Here is a 20,133-nt window from a genome sequence, read left to right as displayed (position 1 = left end):
AGGCCTCTCAAGTGTTCAAGGCCTTCACTTCTTGTAGAAGACTCACATCATTTCATGTAGACTCAGTTCAACCTACTCATTTAACAAGATATTGCTTTTTCCTCTGGTAGGTTTGTTCATATCAAATTTCCTCAATCTCAAACTCAGATCCTTCTAAGGTCTCTATAGCAAGTGGCTGTCAGTTGGTTTGCCTCTGACTAGGCAGGGAATTTATTGCTACAGTATGTAGAAGCTTTACATTAAAGACATTGTGAATGCTAAGTGAGATGTTCAGTCAATAAGCATGAAATTCTATCTTTTCTAGCATAGTATATTGATTGTATTTCATGTCCAGCTTCTTGCAAAGATGATTAGTTCTTATGTTCTCTAAGCTCAACTAGACCTTATCTCCAGGTTGAAAGCTTGAAGCCAGGTCTTTTCATTTATTTGTGTATTTCTCTTGAGATTGCTGAGCATTCATCATTTTTACTTGAGCTCACTTCAACACTTCACAGGCCTTTCTCATATAATCATTCACAAACTCAATGAGATTATGTGGTGTTTCAACAGGGGGTGCATCAGCTATATTAATGAAGAAGATGTGAAAAAGATGTGTTAAAAAAAATGAGCTCACATCAGTTGAGACAGCATCTCTATTATTGATGATCAGCTCTGCTAGAGAGAGTCATTCATGCCAGTCATTCTGTTGAAAGCTAATGTACTTGTGTAGATAGATTTTCAGAATCTAGTTCATTCACTCTGTAGCTCTATCAGTCTCTGAGTGATAGGCTGTGGAGAGTAATCTCTTAATATCTAATTTCTCACACACTCAAGTTCAAAACATGCTTGTGAAAGCTGATCCTTGATCTTGTAAAGGATTAAGCTCTAAGAACTAGAGGCTAGTCCTCCTATATAACAAGAATAAATTGCTTGAGAAAGGGAAGAAAAGAATGAAATGAGAACTCAAGCTTAAGCAAGCTCACTTAGCATGATCATGTGCGCATGTGTGAATGATGGCTAGGCTGAGTCAGTCAGCCAGAGCAAATGATAGCTAGGCTGAGTCAGCTAGCCAGAGCAAATTTAGAAGTTCAACTTCTTATAATACTCCTCTTCTCCCTCTTTGTTGCAGGTCTTTATGACTATTTAAAGCTCTCTTTACATCTAATTTTGCCTGCTAAAAGGTCTCCCAAGTGTTCAAGACCTTTACTTCTTGTAGGAGACTCATGTCATTTCATATAGACTCAGCTCAATCTACTCATTTAAGAAGGTATTGCTTTTTCCTCTGATAGGTTTATTTACTCTGAATTTTCTCAATCTTAAACTCAGATCCTTCTGAGATCTCTATAGCAGGTGACTGTCAGTCAGTTTGCCTCTAACTAGGCAGGGAATTCATCACCACAGCATGTAGAAGCTTTACATTAAAGACATTGTAAATGTCAGATAACACATTCAGTTGATAAGTATGAAATTTTATCTTTTCTAGTATAGTATATTGATTGTATTTTGTGTTCAGCTTCTTGCACAGGTGATTAATTCTCATGTTCTTTAAGCTCAACCAGACCTTATCTTCAGATTGAAAGCTTGAAGCCAAGTCTCTTCATCTATTTGCATATTTCTCTTGAGATTGCTGAGCATCTGTCATTTTTACTTGAGCTCACTTCAACACTTCACAGACCTTCCTCATATAATCATTTGCAAACTCAATGAAATTACATGATGTTTCAACAGAAAATGCATCAGCTATATCAATGAAGAAGATATGAAAAAGATATATTAAAAAAAATGAGCTCACATCTGTTGAGACAGCATCTCTATTATTAATGATCAGCTCTGCTAGAGAGAGTCATTCAAATCAGTCATCCTGTTGAAAGCTAATGTACTTGTGTAAATAGATTTTCAGAATCTGATTCATTTACTCTGTAGCTCCATCAGTCTCTGATTGATAGACTGTGAAGAGTCATCTCTTAATATCTAATTTCTCACACATCTGAGTTCAAAACATGCTTGTGAAAGCTGACTCTCAATCTGACACTATCACTTTAGAAATGTCATGTCAAGAGATAATGATGCAAAGAAACACTCTAGTCACTGTCTTCATATCAGTTTTCTTAACTGCTTTTAATATAATTCTCTTGATCAGTCTGTTCATTATAATCATAATGTTTGTGTATTCTTTAGAGCTTGATAAGTTCACAATAAAGTTCATGGAAAGCTTCTGTCACATGTGTTCAGAAATGAGAAGAGGCTTAAGTAGTCCCTGATATTAATCTCTTCATGCAGTGTTTAATCTGTAAAGATGACAGTTTCTGATCATTCTTCTCACATCAGCAGCATAGTCTGACCAGTAGAACTCATATATTAGAACTTCTGCTGTTTGCTCTCACCTGGAATGATCAGTAAGAGATGAGTTATGAGCTTCATGCACTAATCTGGTTTGAAGAGGTTTGAAGTCTGACACTCACTTATGATCTTGAAAGAGAAGCTCTCTGTTCTCATTTAAAGAGCACTCAGAGATGAAGATCTTAATATCAAGTTCAGAAGAAAATCTGAATCTTCTCTCACAAAGAATTTGCTTCAGATGCTGCAGAATCTTGTCATTTTTGTGAACCTCATTTCACTGAGCTTGAAGAAATATCTCAGATTCCACACTAGCAGTGACCACTATTGATTTCATTCCAGGTGCCAGTACATTAAACTTAAGTAGTTGAGCTTGCCTCTGCTTGATTCTCTCATCATCAGTACTCTGTGACATGTCCTGCTCTCATCACAATAGAGTGTCTAGTTCAGTGTTCAACTGCTCTGACCAGTAATCAATTCTGAAGTTGAATCAATAGAAAATATCCATTCAATGTAGCTGTCTTTCATTTAGTCTATATGTAGTCATGAAGTATTCTAGATTCTTATGATCTGTGAGAATCTTGAATTTCTTTATACTTTATAGCTCAGCATCTCATTTCTTTAAACACTCAATTATCACTAATAACTTCTAATCATGAATCTCATAGGTGTATTCCGCAGGTGAATGCTTGTGAGAGAAGAAGGCACATGAGTGTAGAATGCTCTGCTCATCATATTGTAGCAACACTTCTTCTAAAATGTAATCTGAGAAGTTCATTTCCAATATAGTCTCACAGTCAGGGTTGAATTGAAGCAGAATTGAAGTAGAGATAAACATTGATTTTAGACACTTAAAAGCTTCCTCAGCCTTGCTCATCTATAAAAAAGGAACATTCTTGCATGTAAGAATTGTCAGTGAGATCATAATCTTTGAGAAATCCCTGATAAATTATCTATAGAAATTGGCAAAGCCTAAAAACCCTCATACACCTTTAAGAGTAGTAGGTGTTGCTCATTCCAAAACAGCTTTAACCTTCTCTGATTTCATTTATATACCCTTGCCCACTTCAATGATGAATTTAAGATATTTTGTGCTGTTCATCTCAAACTCACTCTTTCTGATGTCTGCCTGCAGATCTGCTTCTTATAGATATATAAACACTTTTTGTACATGCTTGTGATGCTCCTGTAAGCTTTTTGAGGAAAATATCAAGATGTCATCTAAATAGGCTGAGCAGAAGTTGTTCAGATATCCATGTAATGCTCAGTTGATATATTTTTAAAATGTGCTCAGAGTATTGGTCAAACTAAAGAATGTAATCAGACACTCAAATAGCTCATATCTGGTTCTAAAGACTGTCATCCACTTATCATCTTCCATGATTTGAATCTTGTGAAAAGCAGTAATAATGTCTAGTTTGATGAATCATTTAGCCTGTTCAATTTACTGTAGAGTCTCACTGATTAATGATAGAGAATATTAATTCTTTCAGATGATTTTGTTAAGAGCTTGATAGTTCACACAGAATCTTAGTCCACCCTCAGGCTTCTTTATGAATAGTACAGAGGTGATCACAGAGGAGTTGCTCATCCTAATAAAATCTTTATCTAGATAATCTGTAAGAGTCTTTCACAAAGCCAGTAGTTCCTCTTGAGATATATTATATAATGAGCCTCAATGGGGTTGTTCTATGCTACCATCAGCCTTTTTAATCAGTTCAATCCCATGATCTCTACCTGGGTCATGAAGTGGGGGTAGAGTGTCAGTGACTTCCTTATCAAATACATTCAAAAACTCATGATAATGTTCAGGCAGCTTTTCTCTAGGGTCAATCTTTAATTTCACTTCTAGAGTCTTTTGAATGTCAGTCAAACTGACAGTGAAGATCTCAATGTTTTGCTTCTCTTGAGTGTTCATAAGCCTAGAGAAGCTTACAGCAGAGATGGGAATCACATCAGCTTTTGCATTTGAACTAAACTCTACCTTTATGCCACTCTCTTCAAATCTCATAATTCTTTGATGAGGAATCACAGTCATCTTTTGCTGGGCCAGCCAGAGGTCACCTAGATACATATCATGACCATGTAACTCATTTACCATGTAGAGAAAGGCTCATTCAGTTATATAATCACCTATATCAATTTGAATACTAGTCACTATGCTCATGGAGAGTTTCATAAAGTCTTCAAAGCCAGTCATTTTAACAGAGGAAATTTCAATGCACAGAAGCTTATGCTTACTAATGTAGAATTGAGAAATAAGATCATAGACATTACATTCACTGTCTATTATTGCTCTAGTTGAAAAGGCATTATCTACTAGAGTATCAACAGTGAAGGGTTTGAATATCATCTTAGATTTAAATCTTCTCCATTGCTTTCTCATAAGCTTCTTATTTCACTTCTTCCAGTGTCTTTTGGTTGGAGCTACTCTTTTCCCAAATCCTCACTAATATCCACATCATCAATATCCAGTACCAGCTCAGGAATCACCTTAGCTATCATGAGAGTGGCAGGGTGTCTGAGAGGTTTGAATGAGTAGCTTTTAATCATATGACCTTTGACTTCACATCTCAGGCACAGGCCTTGCTCTCTTCATCAATTAACCTCTGTCTGATTTATTAATTTGATGTGGTGAGTGCTTGGGGTCATAGCACCAGGAGAGAGATTTATCAGATCATCAGTGAAAGCTTGTGACTGGTTTCATTAGTCAAGAACAGCATGATGAAGTAGAGAGTGTGAATTAGATGTTATATGATCTGAAGAAGATCTGCTCTCATGACATTTAGATCATTGCCTTAAAGTATTAAGCTCAGAGAGTTGATGATCAACTAATCTAAGCTTCTTGCAGTAATTCTCATAGAGAGAAAGTTCTCTTACACTCATCATATCTTTCTTCAGCTCCATGCTTAGAGTGGATTTCAAATACTCCTTTCTAACATGATCATCTCATCTGTGATCACCAGCTTCCAGGAGTAGCTGATTAAATTCAAGCAGAAAGTTGAAGAGAGCTCTTCTACTCTGTCATAGATTGTTGAGCTTTTGCATAGTCTTTTCCTGTCATGCAGAATCACTAAAGAGCATGTGTGTCTGCTTTAGTAAGCTCTCTACTGTGAAGTTGATCTTGTTCTTATTATTCTCAACTCAAAGGTAAACTTGAGCTGCTGCCATTCCTTTCAGTCTCAAGTACACATATCAAGCACATTCCTTATTATTATATAAAGCTTTTCCATTGACCTTAAGTTTTGATTGAAGCTTTAGCTTTCACTGAGAGTAGTGCTTCAGATTAGAACCATCATACTTCTTGCAGTCTGATAGCTTGGTCTTTGATCTTCTGATTGCAATGAGTGATTATGAGTTTGATTGAGAGAGAGTTGATGTCAGAGTGTTCAAAGCTTATTGTAGATTAGCTATTTCAGCTAGCTGAGCTGCTATTAAATCTCTATTCTCATGCTGGACCTGTTCCTGCTGTTGAAAAAAGATCATTCATTGTTGTTCAAAGCTGCTGAGAGCATCTCTGCTCATTGCTTTATGTTGATCCATTTGTGTATTTATTGTACAAGTCTATTGCTTTATCTCATTCAGCTAGACATTTTCAATGTTGCTCATTCATTTGTTAGCACAATTGCTAACCCAGTCTATTCATATACCAGTGCTATCACTGAACTTCATGATACAGGATTTAAGACTTTCAATAGTCTATCATATGTCAGCATGTTTGCTGAGCTTCATGATACAGAATTAAGACTCTCAGTGGCCTATCAATGAAAGAAGTGAAGCAATTCATAATGTAAAGGGTTAAGCTCTAAGAACTAGAGACTAGTCCTCCTATATAATAAGAACTAATTGCTTGAGAAAGGGAAGAAAAGAATGAGATGAGAACTTGAGCTTAAGCAAGCTTGCATAGCGTGATCACATGCGCATGTGCAAATGATGGCTAGGCTGAGTCAGCCAGCCAGAGCAAATCTAGGGGTTCAACCCCTTATAGGCTGCTCACTATATTAAAGGTATACCAGGTTATCACAACTGAAGACTGCTCAGCTGTGAAAGAACTTCAATGATCTGAAATATTTATGAGAAAACTCTCACATCTTAGAACTGTGAATTAACTCTAATTATACTAGCATAGACAATCAAAGATTGAAAAAAGAATGTAAAATACTTTAATTATCAAAGCAAAGATCATATAGCTTAAAATTACCTATATAAGCAAGAGAAAGAACTAAAGGAACTGAATACTAAGACTGCTGTCATCAACTCAGAAAAAGATTAAATCTGAGAAAAGCCTCCTTCTCAAATAAAATAGTTGTACTAGGAACTTTGAATATAAATCAGTTAATGAGTAAGAATCCTTTTACTATATATATCAAAGTAGCTTTTAATGAATGTGCTATTTCTACAAAAGCACTAGTAGATTCTGGATCAAACTACTATATTTTTATTGAGATAAGCTTTGTATGCAAATGTGCCAAAGCCTTAAAGACAAACTCTGAAAAGCTGATAAAAGATCACCAGGTCATGGGATTCAATGAATAAAAAAAAACCTTAATTACAGAAATTATCTCCTTTTATCTGTGAATATATGACTGAAAATTTCTCAACACACTGATGCTAATAGTGAATCTGAGAAGTACTGATATGATTCTAAAATAGTTCTGACTGGCAAAGCAGGAAATATAACTAAATATAAAGAATTAATATTTAGTTTAACCAAGCACATAGATAATTGAGAATGAAATATTAGAAGAATATAATGTAATGATCTCAAGAAAAATTCTAAAGAAACTAGTAGTGAGATCAGATCATCAACAAGATGCAGATCACTATAATAAACTTATTAATAAAGAATTTAAGTAGAAAGTTACTGAAAGACTTATGAAGACTCAATGAACAAATGAATCAGATAAACAGCAAAGAATAACATTTATTGAAAGTGTAATCTTTTATCATCATGAAAGAAGTAAGAAGTCAGAGGCCTTTATTTTAAGCCTCTGTGAGATAGATAGAATCATTGAAAAAAAGAAGATCATTGTTGATATAGAACTGAAAAATAAATAGATAATTAATGAATAACTATTAGCAGATTATAAAAAATTTTATGATATTTTTTAAAAACTATTTCTGATCAATTACTACTCTTCTGAAAGAAAGTAAACTATAAGATTGAGATTAAGAAAAGAGTTAATCTGAATAAAGCTATTAATCATATATCACTATATAGAATGAGCTTGAAGAAACTTGAGACTATTAAGCAGTATTTTAAGATTAATCAAGAAAAGGACTTTATCTCATCTGTGACTTTTTTATTTGCTTCTTCAATTCTTATAGCTCATACTGCAAGCAAGCTGAAGTTCTGTGTAGACTATCACTAGTTTAATACAATCTTAAAAAAGAATTGATATTCAATTCTACTAGTTGATGAGCTAATGAAGTGATTATATGAAGTCAAGTTCTATACTAAATTAAACATTCATCAAGGCTTCTATCAAATATATATGCACTTTAAAAGTGAAGATCTGACTGTCTTTAGAATATGTTATGAGATCTATAAGTATAAGATCATGCTCTTTAACCTAAGCAATAGTTCAGTGATCTTTCAATACTTTATGAATACTATCTTCTTTAACTACTTGAATTAGTTCATGACTGCCTTTGTGGATGACCTACTTATCTACAGCAAAACCTTGAAAGAATATAAGAACTATATCAAGAAGATGTTGACTAGATTATGAGAAGCTGAACTACAGACAAGTATCTTAAAATGTGAGTTTTATGTCTAATAGACAAAGTACTTGAGTTTTATTATCACTGATCAAGGGATCAAAGTGGACTCAGAAAAGATTACAGTGATATCAAGATGAACAATGCCTAGTATAGTCAAGGAAGTTAATCTTTCTTAGAATTCTACAACTTCTATAGGCATTTTATCAAGAATTATAGTCAGATTGTGAAACTACTATTTAAGCTCACTTGAAAGAATTAATCTTTTAATTGTAATAAAATCTGCCAGTGTACTTTTGATCAAATGAAGAGAGCTCTGTCTGAACCCTCTATGCTCTGTCATTATGACTTAAATTGAGAGACTCAGATGAAGACTGATGTCTCAGATGATACTATAGCTGATATCCTATCTCAGTTATATGAGAATGAGCAGTGACATTTAGTTGTATTCTATTCTGCTTCAATGAGTGAAGCAGAGAGAAATTATGAGATTTATAACAAGAAGATACTAGCAATTGTGAAAGCACTGACAGAATGATGTATTAAGCTGAAAAGCCTTCATAGAACAGAAAGATTCAAGATCTTAACTGATCATAAAGCTATTAAGTATTTCATGACAACTAAGAATCTCAATACTAGACAAGCACAATGGACAGAGTTTCTCTCCTAATTCTACTTTCTAATTCAGTATCAGCTGGGGTGTTAGAGTATATTAGCAGACATGCTAAGTCAGCCAGAGATTTAGAAAGATAGTAAAAGTACTTAAATATAACTATTTCTCAAGCTGAAGAGATTGAACTCAAAGATCATCAAAAAATCTATTAAAGTTAAGACTTTGGGTATAGATACACGCGTTCTTGGTGAAGTCAAGATAAAAAACAAAGAAGTAGAATCACTGAGATCAGAACATGAAAAAGTACAACAGAGAGAACAGCACTGAGAGCTGATAGATGAACTTTTATATTTTGAAAAGTGTTTAGTGATATCAATTGAGAAAGATTCTACTCTCTGAGCATATCTTCTAAAAGAGATTTATGAGTAGTTATCTACAACATATTCTGAGAAGAAAAAGCTATAATTGCTAGTGAAGGCAAGATACTACTAAAAGAGCTGAATCAAAGATATTGATCAATATGTGAACAATTGCCTAGGGACTCACCGGGTGTACTTTTTACCTTTGGAGCGGCAGACAGCCGGGCCCGGGTGTGATTTACAAAACTTCTAAAAGAGTAATAATAATGATGAATCTTATTTATCCCAGATGCAGGGTTCTGTGTCCTGTATCGGCCTTGTAATGAGTTAGGTGGAATTCTGCGTCCATTGTTCATCTTGACTATGAACTCTCTACATCGGTTCTCGTGAGTGAAACATTGGGAAATACCTTCTGAGTTCAAAGAACAGAAGAGAAGGAGAACCTTGTGCTGAGGATACATCTGATCAAGAGCGTCCTTTTGCTAAGGAGAAACAAGTTTTTTTTTTTTTACCTGACACAAGGGTAAAAAGCTGAGGATAATAAAAAATGAAAGTTGAGATAACCCCTCTTTGAATAAATGAGCGCTTTTAACAGTTGCTTTGTCACATGGTTCTGCATATTCCAAGGTTGCGCTCCGAAGATGGAGTAACAACACACGGAGTGAGCCCAAGCCCACGAATCATCGTTTTGTACTTATATTAGTGCAATGCTTGCCAAAGAGTGTCTCAAAAGCTTGAATTTCAACAATGAAGGCCCTAAATGACGAAATGCCTTATGAGCTTCATAACGTAGCTCATGACGCTAACGGAGAAATAAACTTCCGAGACTATTATCACAACTTAACTTCGCCGCTTGGGGCCTCTTATTAGTCACCCTGATTCCTTGAGAATGAGCTATTTATCATGAAAATCCAATAGAATTCCATTGAAATTACAATATATATACCTTTGATTTATAGTTGTATTACCATGAAAATACAGTCTAACTTCACTAGAGTTTTAACGGGCTACCTAGCTAATACACATTGCTTGCGGCGTTACCAAACTATTGTCAGTTGAAGCCATCGTTGACACCAATCAGCCCTGATCCTTGTACACGGCTAAGAAGTGAGCAAAGAGCATAGCTGCATGATGCAGAACAATCCTATGCGAGCGAAGAGAAGTTGGCAGCAATTGAGAATGGAGTACTTCCGTTCACAGGAACATAAAAGGGAGCAAGATGCCTCCCGAATCCTGAGGCACAGACAAACATTCAACAGGATCAATCCCAATCCTAATCCCAACCCCAATAAGACAATTCTAACATTTCAACCACGCCACGATGAAGCCCAATCCCCAAGTCTTCCCCGAACGCCCCCATTCCTCTCCCTCCTCAACGCCATCCCCCAACTACAGTAATCCTTGCGTTCCCAGCTTCGTAACCAGGGAAGAGCTCAAGGACATTCTGGTGGAGGTCCTCCGAATGAAAGAATCATCGGGCCCTTCACAATCTACTACAAAGTCTGGTGCTCCTGGCCCAACCGCCGAACTAGACACAGAAGCGAACGAGAATGAATCGACCAAATGGCCCGAGCATCAAAAGTGGAGTACACAACCGTGAATGAAATGTAAGCTCAGTCCAATCTTAGAGACGACCGAGCTGACCCTTCCCCAGCTGGAACAAGAAGCAGCATCTTTACGAGATTGTGAAAGATGTCGTGGACCCGTCGGACCCGTGCGACAAATACAAAGAATATGTATTCGTCAATCGACGCCGACATTGGTAGTAATCATATGGATCAAAGAACAGGATCTGACTTCTTCAAGACCGCAATACAAACGAGATCAAGACCTACCTTGACTATAAATCGCCCGAACTTGTGGATATCCTTCGACGTGTGTTGCTAGATGTAAGGGCTGTCAGTTTGCGGGAAGATAAGCCATCGGTAAACCATCAACCCATAACTCCCGCAGGGGCAGCGGTCTAACATCGACAGGTGCCGGTTGACGTCCTCTTCCAATTTCTACCGGAGCTCGAGGATTTATACAAAACCCTTGAAGCCGATTCGACTGCTGGAAAACATCTTTACCTGCTTACTGAATTCTTGAAAAGACACTTCTCTCCGTTGAGGGATCGCTTAAACTCCCTGTTGGACCATCAAGAGATTACTTTTGAGCTCCTCTGGGCAATGTTCAAGCCAAATGAGCTTATCTTTATGGTTGATCCATGTTCCGAGCAGCCTCGGTGTTTCGTTTATGACTCGGGTGAACTCGTATTGAGCCCCCCAAGGGGATCACTTCGAGATTGAATATCGGTCGCTCGACTACGACGGAAAGGTATTCGGTGAGGTGACAACGGTGCTTCAGATCCCGAAATTTCGATCCGCTAGAAAGATATCCGACCTGGGGGCCTTCCCTCTGAAATTTCATAATCGCAAAGCCAAAATCGAGGTTGAGCTCTCTGAGCGAGGCCGCAAGTTCAAGGGCCTTATGGCGTCGCCTACAGCGAATATAAAGGTCTTGCCCATCTCAAGACGAATAAAGGCCCATTCAAGTTCCACGTGGCTGGCCGGATGATGGTTGATGCCTTAGCTTTTAAGAAAAGAACCCGAACTACGGATTCTCACGGGTAAAGGAAGAGAGCACAGGCGGTTTTATTATATTTTCTGACAGTGGATATGAAAAGAGAAAGACCAGAAGACGGTGAAGCCTCTAAATCTAGATGCCAAGAACATGACAGGCAAGGAGTACATCCTCTGCAGCCCCATGGTCCTGGGCTTCAGTCTCAGCAAAAGGGTGTGGGGTCAGTGCCAAACACTTTCCCAATACTTTAGCTGCGCTAATGTGAAATAAGAACAGCGGAATTCGCCATTTCAAATATCCGTCCCATCGACTGGAGCCAGCTATCCTCGTTCGATCACTTGGAGATCCCTAAAGAAAAGAAAATCATGATCCAGATGATGGTGGAGAGCTACAGGCCTGGCTCGGAGATATCGTCCTTCGATGACATCGTCGTCGGAAAAGGGAGAGGCCTCATATTCTTGTTGTAGTAAGTTGCCAGAAAGCTGTCTTGCCGGATCATCCAGTTAACTCTGGCATTTCACAGCGGGCCTCCTGGAGATGGGAAAACCTTGACAGCGGAGAGCACTGCGGATCTCCTGAGAAGGCCACTCTACTCGGTTTGCCCCTTGGCCCCCAATGTGCGATCTCGTTCTAATCGCAATAGGCATGCGCTGGCGATTTCGGAATCAAAGCAGATGATCTGGAAGAACATCTGTCTCGAGTCCTTGACCTTGTCCGTCGCTGGGATGCGATATTGCTTCTAGACGAAGCTGATGTCTTTCTGAGCGAACGCAGCGTCAACGGCCTGCATCACAACGCTCTCGTCTCTGTGTTTCTCCGTTCGCTCGAGTATTTCGAAGGGATCACGTTCCTTACTACCAACCGGCACACCACGCTGGACCCGGCAATGCAAAGTCGGATACACGTCAGTATAAAATATGAATGCCTGAGTTGGGAAGCCAAATCCCGAGTGTGGAACAAACAATTGAGCAATGCTGGTGCAAAAATCTCGAGAAAGGAGTTGGAGAAACTGATGAATAAAAACTCAAATGGGCGACAGGTAAGCAATCAACATCCATTACATGTGCGGTGGCTGACATAGCAATCCAGATCAAGAACATTGCCCGAGCCACGTTTGCACTGGCTAAGGGAGGGGCGATCACCACCACGCCTATCGAGACAGCTCTGAAATGCGCCGAAGACTTCGATCAGGACTTCCATGACGCGGGAGCGCTAGATAATATGAGAGCATATACATGACGATTGATCGGCATGCTATGATTGACCGCCGGCTGTTGGTGATGGTTTCCTTGTTAGTAAATGTATTTCGGGGTTGGAAATTGCTTGTATTAGTGTAACAGATGTGTGACTGATCTCTAGATTGGAATTTCATGGAATATTGAACTGTTGCAGTCCCAAGCGTACTTGAATGAATGGAACTTCTAGTACTTTCTATGACGTAAGCTGATCTGCAAGTCTTGGCAACACCACAATATGATGGAATGTGGTCACCATCAGATGAAGATAAAATAAACTCCCAAGTCAGTATGATGTGTATTTTTTTACTAACAGTTGATGAGAGACTATTTCTTGTAATTTGCAGTCTTCATGATGTATTTCATCTTTCCATAGCTGCATATTGTTAGGGAACCTTCCAGATGCATCTGCGTCCCATGCCGTGTAATCACCCTGCCCGTGCTATCCTTGAAGCTGTATGTCCACGTCTGTTCTTCGGGGTCTTCGCGGGGTCGAAAAGCTGGAGGGGCGCGGGGCAGAAAATTTGGGTCGGTCATATATCACCACTGTATCTCAATTGTGCGTCGCGCAGCAGGTGTCGGTGCTTGTCGCTGAATGTACCTCTTATCACAAGCATTTTATGGAGCCCGATACCCTGGGGACCTTGGTGGACCTTGCAAACTGTATTCTCGAGCGGGTCAAGCGCCCAGTGAGCTGGCTACATATGCCAGTTCCGAAGAGTCGAGATGACGTGGCATATTTTGATCCGCTGAGAGATCTACAGGCTGGCGAAGATACGCGTCTTTACCTGGGACTGGTGCATCCAGACGACATGGAAGGGACTCGGCGGAGAATTAGGGCTGCGCAGTCGGTCATCCACAGGGAATTCAGTGTAGCCACTGAGTGTGGGATGAGGAGAATCCCGAGGGAGGAGCTTGAGAGCATCCTCCGCATCTCGAAGGCCGTGACGGAGGTTGACCGCAGTGTTGGGACTCAGGAGTAGCACATCAATAATCAGTGAAAACTGTATACAACTGAATAAGATTTAGGCAACTCACTCTGAATTAGTATATTTATCTATAGAGTGATACTCTCTTCTGTTTCTCCTGTGATGATCTAATAGTAATTTTTAGAAAATTAAGATGATGATCTCAATTTACTATTCACATTAGTTGATCTTGAAAAGGGGCATATTTACTGTTAAGTGCGGAGAAGTTCTGTTTCCCACTGTCTAGGGATGTATGTGCTTGTTTCTTAAAGACAACCCATTAAATAGCAGACAGATGGTCACCTACCAGTTTCTAAAGAATCAAAGCAGATCCTCTAGGTATACTGGAGCCATAGAACAACAACACCCCATAAGACTACAAATTGATGGTGGAATACTGGTTGAAGCATAGAAGGATGCACCCAAGTAGTGGATCTATTAACAAGGGTTTGCTAGAGGAGGAAAGAAAGAGATGATTCCATGGCTGAATAATACTACTAAACGATAGCTTGTATGGCTGAATAGCATGGGTGTTGTGAACCAACAGGAGACTCCCAGGGATCATTGGATAAGAATTGCAGAGGATAAAGGAACTAGGGTTTCAGACAGAATAACCCTGGGTTCCAGGACTAACCTAAAGAGATGATCATGTGATTGGTAGATTGGTAGGCTGGTATGACTATCTATCAGACATTACCAAGTCTACTGGGTGGTAGATTGGTAGGCTGGTATGACTATATACCATGGGCTATCAGATCTATCAAGAGGTTTCCATCATGTATATAAACATGCTCATTACCCCTAGGATCAAGAGGCCTATCTTCTTGATCACAATCAATTTTATATTCTCCATTCATCTACTCTATCTTTACTTCACTCTACCCACATTGTGTCTGCATTTATCTGATACATCACCACTCCTATACTTGTCATAGCTTTAACCACCTAACTCTACACCCTCTCAGGTGCCTGTCTCACCCAAGCCCTACACACACCTGACCCCTTAGCCGTAGCTATTGTTGGTTATAAGGATCCTCTAATTGACATTCTTACTACTCATGATAGTGGCACTACCCCCTGTCCTAGTTATCAAGCTTACGGCACTCCTGTTCGGCTTAACCTTACCCTTCGGCTACAGGTGAAGCTTGCTAGTGATAGAGGCTCGGTAGCAATGGGATACATGGTTTAAATAAACAAACTCAAGCAGATCTGCGCATCCAATGTTCCCCATAAGTTCCATACCCATTCCCCAACTCCCAAAAGGAACAAACAATAGGCGATAACCCTCTCATGAATAAAAGGTGCGAATAGTTGTTTTAAGGCACAGTGGTAGTGGGGCTAACGCCTTTTACAGAATTTGTTGAACCTCTTCTTTTTCTTTACAGTTTATTATATATTCATCATATACTGCTGCTGTTCTAGCTGCTGTAATACAATTTGAATATGAATACTGAAATATTATAGAGAATTCACTTATCTATCAATTTCAGATCTTTTTTGCAGTCTCAGAAGCATGTAAAAAAAAGATCTTATAAAATCATATAACACTATCCCCTCGTCTGTCTTTTGTTGCACAATTAGCGTGGTATCACTAGGCGTAAAATAAAGGCATTTGTCAGCATGTCTCAACCAATAGGTTCACATATTATTTTGTATGGGCTGCTATTGGTCACTACAGATTCACATTTTCACAATTTTCATAAAAGCAGAAAACACATTGAGAATTCAAATCTACCTACATATTGAGAATTCAAATCTATCTATGTGTTGAGAATTCAAATCTATCTACACATTGAGAATTCAGATCTACCTACATGTTTATTATAAAGTTTTATTTATCTGTAAATATAGAAACTATAGAGAATTCAAATAATTTTCTAGAATTGTGATCTTAATCTATATATCAAATAACTAATATATTCTCTAAAATCTATGAAAAAGTCTGATAGAATCTCTATAAAGTGAAAATAAGCAATTAAAAAAGTCATTATAAAAATATTATCTTTAGAATCAGTCAAATTTCTTTCTTTAAAACTTAGTTCACAGCTGTTAAATCTTCATATTTCATTAGATATTAATATTAAAATCTCTATACCTTATTTACCTTATTCTTCTCTAAAGATTCTATTTATAATATTGTTAATTCAATCAATATCTATATAAAATTGAAGAAAAATAATAAAGATACTAATAATAAAACTTCAAAAAGCTTTGAGAAAATAAGAAAAAAAATAATAAAGAGAAAATTTTTATAAAAGTTTCTGCAAAACTCTCTATATTTTTAAAAATATTTAAAAAATTAAAAACTTTTATTCAGTAATATTTATAGAAAAAGACTATTTCAGAAAAAATAAAAGTTTTTTTAAAAACTTTTATCTGTATAAGAATTTATAAATTCAGTTAAACTGATCATTACTAAAGAAATAATCTGAGAAAAATTCCTATTTATTTAGTTTAATTCTATATAATCTTGAAATATTTTAATAAATCAAGTATTATTTCTATATATTTAATTCTTGAGAAGTTTATCAGCTAGATTTTAAAAATAAAGATTAATAATATAAGATATAGTCTTTAACTTTTAACTTTCATAATATATACTAGAAATATTATATTTTTGACTCAGAGATTTTTATAGATAAAATTATAATTAAATACTTTGATTGAAGTCAATATATATATAAGATGCTTGCTAAGTCAATTTCTTATAGATATAAGATTTTTAAACTAGTAAAATATAAATATTTTTAAATATTTTCTTGATCTATTTACTAATAGAATATAATATCTATATTTTAATTTTCAGAAATTATCAAAACTAAATTTATAATTATAAATATAATTCAATAGCTTTTTAAAATTTTTATTATTATATCTACTGAGAAATCAGATACTAAACTCTATACTGAAAAATTAAATACTAGACTCTTTATTAAAACTCTTATCATTAAAGCTTCTATTATTAAAGCTCTTTTTATTAATGAAGCTTCTACTAAATTTTTTATTGAAGAGTCAGCTAATTAATAAGTTATTTCATATTCAATTTATTTAAATAACTACTTTATCTTTATTCAATTATTTTATCTACTTTGAGAGCATAACTGTAAAGCTTATAAGACTACTTACTTTAATCAGATTTTCTTTATTTTAATAGAGCTTTAAGAGCATTTAAAATTAAAGACTATTTCATAAAATACTCTATATACTATAAAAGTAAATAATATATTCTGTATAGCTTGACAAGATAATAATATAATATTAGCTTTTACTACTATTTATTCTTTGAACATTTTTATTAAATGATTTTAAAGATAATCTAAAGAACTCTCTATTAATACTCATATATTCTATTCAGTATTTGAGAATCAATCTAGTAAAAATCTTTAAACTTTAAAGATTTTTGATGACTATAATCATAATATAACTAGAGTTAATCTAGCAAATCAGTATAGACCTTTCTATAGCTCTTATAGAGTGAATTATTAAATCTAATTATCTATTTTTTATTGAATTCTGAATATTGCTATTATTGAATTCTGAATACTGCTGTTATCAATGCATAGAGAGTTTAGTATATATATATGAAGTAGTAAGAAGTTTTTAGACTTCTTACTAATATAAGCTTCTGGGAAAAGCTTTATCAGTAACTCTTTAAATTTAATTTAAAGATTTATGATGATCTATCTACCTTATAAATAATCAAATTCAAAGTTTATTCATCAATAAATTTTTCTACTAAAGCCTATAATTTATATCTGATATTAATATATATGAAAACTAGATCAGTAGAAGAGTAAATAAGCTCTTAGATCAAAATCTGAATGCTTAGCATATAAGAATATGACTTTTTGCTTGAAAACTACATGCTGAGAGAAATTTCATGACATTAACAAAGCTGAAAAATCTATATAATCTAATTAAACTAAGCTTAATATAATATATTAATATCAAATAGTATGCTATATTATATCATTTAGCCAATAATATCATGTATAATATACACTAATGAAATCGCGCTAATTGTGCAATAAAAGACAGACAAGGAGATAGTTCTTACTAAGCTATAATGCCAAGACTTTTTATACTAGCTTCTTGCCCTCATACTGCTTATCTCACATTGCTTATTTCACACTGCTTAACGTAATTGATAAGTGAGTCGGCCACATAAGCAAGTTAGTCATTTTTCATTTCATCCCAGAACAATATCTTTATTATCAAAAATATTAACCACACAAAGAAATAAAGCCTCTACTCAGGAAGGAAGGCTTTTTTTAGCCATTCAAGCATTTAAAAATGATCAAATTTCAAGTGTACAAGCTGCAGCAAAGCTGTATGATATTTCAAATTCCACTCTAGGTGATCAGATACATGGTCATACAGCACGCGTTAACACTCCCTCAAAGAATCAGAAACTTAGTCTTATAGAGGAAGAATCTCTTGTTCAATAGATTCTGGCCATAAATGAATGAGGTCAGCCTTCCTGGGTTGCAGCTATACAAGAAATGGCTAACCTTCTTCTTGCCAGCTGAGGATTCAACCCCCCACTCATAGTGGATGAATGCTGAGTATGAAACTTTTTCAAATGCCATGATGAGCTGAAATCTAATGTGAGGACACTAAGGTGGATGAACTAAGTGTCAAAAGGAAGCGTGAGAAGCTCTATAACTAAGGTTGTAAGAGAGTAGATATATAGACGCTGTGAGCGCTATGGAGGGAAGAAGATAGTGATAGATGAAATGTATATATAGGATTGAATAGTAGTTAACCACTGAATTTCTCAAAGGGACTTTGGGGATTCAAGGTGTTTATATACATGAATGAGTAGCAATAGGTTTTATCTCTAATCTTCCATGAAATGGGGAATTAGTAATGCAATGATCTGAATCTTCATGAAGTGCTGATTCTATTTTCCAGGAAGTACTGGTGCTAAAGAACTGATTTTTGAGAAGTGCTGATCTGTGCTGATCTTGAATGCTGAATTTTAAAATGATGCTGATCCTTTAGAAGGTGCTGATCCTAAAGTGCTTTGATAAGCAGTATGAAGATAAGTAATTTAGTAAGTGAATGAGAGAACCTAGAGGATCTGATCCTAAAGTGCTTTGATAAACAGTATGGTAAGCAGTATGAGGACAAAGAGCTGGTATAAAGAGTTTTGGTATCACAACTTCTCATTTTCAAAGAATGCTATCAGTGCACTAACAGCTTTACTCTGACACTGAGTATGATATACAATATTAATTAAGATAGTAGCATGAGCTTTTGCTAAATAAGCAGTATAATAGAAAGTTGTCAACACTACCACTAGATATAGTAGCTTGATTTAATAATATAAAATCTTTAATAATCTCACTTACTCTATAAAGAATAACAAGTCTTAAAGAATAAATAATTAACTCAACTCAGAAGAGAAAGTATGCTAGATAAGTAATAATCAATCATTATACTAATAGTGCAAAGATCTTTTTAACATAGCAGCTAAAGATGCACTATACTCACTCAGATGCACAGTTTATATACAAGATAACAAGAATTATAGTATTTTTCACAGTGAGAATAATTATATATCATAGATAAATTACTCAATTTGAGCAAATATCACTAACAGAAAATATTTTTAATATAAAGTCAATCATATAATTAATAATTATAAGCTATAACTCAGTATATTCATTAATTATCAACTGTTATCATATATATAATAATGTCAAATACGGTAAAAATAGAAGAGCTTACTTAAAGAATATAAAAATTAATTCTATTTTATTGATATAAATAAGAAATAAATAAGAAAGACTTTAAAATTAAAAACAACAACTACTACAAAATATTTATAATAATTATAATTGTAAAGTTATAAAAAACAAAGTTTAAAGAGTAAAAAATATCTTTTCTTTTCATTTTTATAGTAATAAATACTTTTATGATAATTATCTTATATAATTAGTTTTTTGATATTACTAAATAAGTATTATAAGTATTATTCTTTATATTATTAAAAATTTTATACTTATATCTTATCTCTATATTAATAAATATCTCATATATATATATATATATATATATTAAATAATCATCTTCTAAAGCTACTGAGATCAGTATTTATAAAAAAAAAAAAAAGTAACTGTGATATCAAAATTCTTTATATTAGCTTATTATTCTCATACTATTTATCACATTACTTACTAAAATACTTATTTTCACACTATTTAACAAAGCACTTTAGAATTAACATTTTTTAAAAAATTAATATTATCTCAAAATTCAATACTTGAAATTAATACAGATCAATACTTCTTAAAAATTAATAATTTCTAAAGAATAGAATTAGTATTTCATAAAAATTAAATTATTACATTACT

At 35.2% G+C, this 20,133-nt stretch overlaps 2 protein-coding genes across 2 annotated transcripts; both read left to right on the top strand.

Moving 5' to 3' along the window:
- Positions 1-10,330: 10,330 nt before the first annotated feature.
- On the top strand, positions 10,331-12,810 carry PAAG_08975 (hypothetical protein; the record flags this gene model as incomplete). Its single annotated transcript, XM_015846689.1, has 10 exons — positions 10,331-10,605; positions 10,664-10,745; positions 10,833-10,934; positions 10,986-11,253; positions 11,279-11,542; positions 11,675-11,791; positions 11,848-12,037; positions 12,095-12,167; positions 12,215-12,610; positions 12,661-12,810. 10 exons carry the CDS (start codon positions 10,331-10,333, stop codon positions 12,808-12,810), a joined length of 1,917 nt encoding a protein of 638 aa, XP_015701610.1.
- A 454-nt stretch (positions 12,811-13,264) lies between these two features.
- Positions 13,265-13,789, top strand: PAAG_08974 (hypothetical protein; the record flags this gene model as incomplete). The annotated part of the gene is made up of 1 exon (XM_002789074.1): positions 13,265-13,789. The coding sequence occupies one exon, from the start codon at positions 13,265-13,267 to the stop codon at positions 13,787-13,789; it is 525 nt and encodes a 174-aa protein (XP_002789120.1).
- Positions 13,790-20,133: the final 6,344 nt, after the last annotated feature.

The sequence above is a fragment of the Paracoccidioides lutzii genome, assembly GCF_000150705.2.
Source record: "Paracoccidioides lutzii Pb01 unplaced genomic scaffold supercont2.57, whole genome shotgun sequence".
In the NCBI taxonomy this organism is placed as follows: Eukaryota; Fungi; Ascomycota; class Eurotiomycetes; order Onygenales; family Ajellomycetaceae; genus Paracoccidioides; species Paracoccidioides lutzii.
This window is presented reverse-complemented; position numbering and strand designations above follow the sequence as displayed.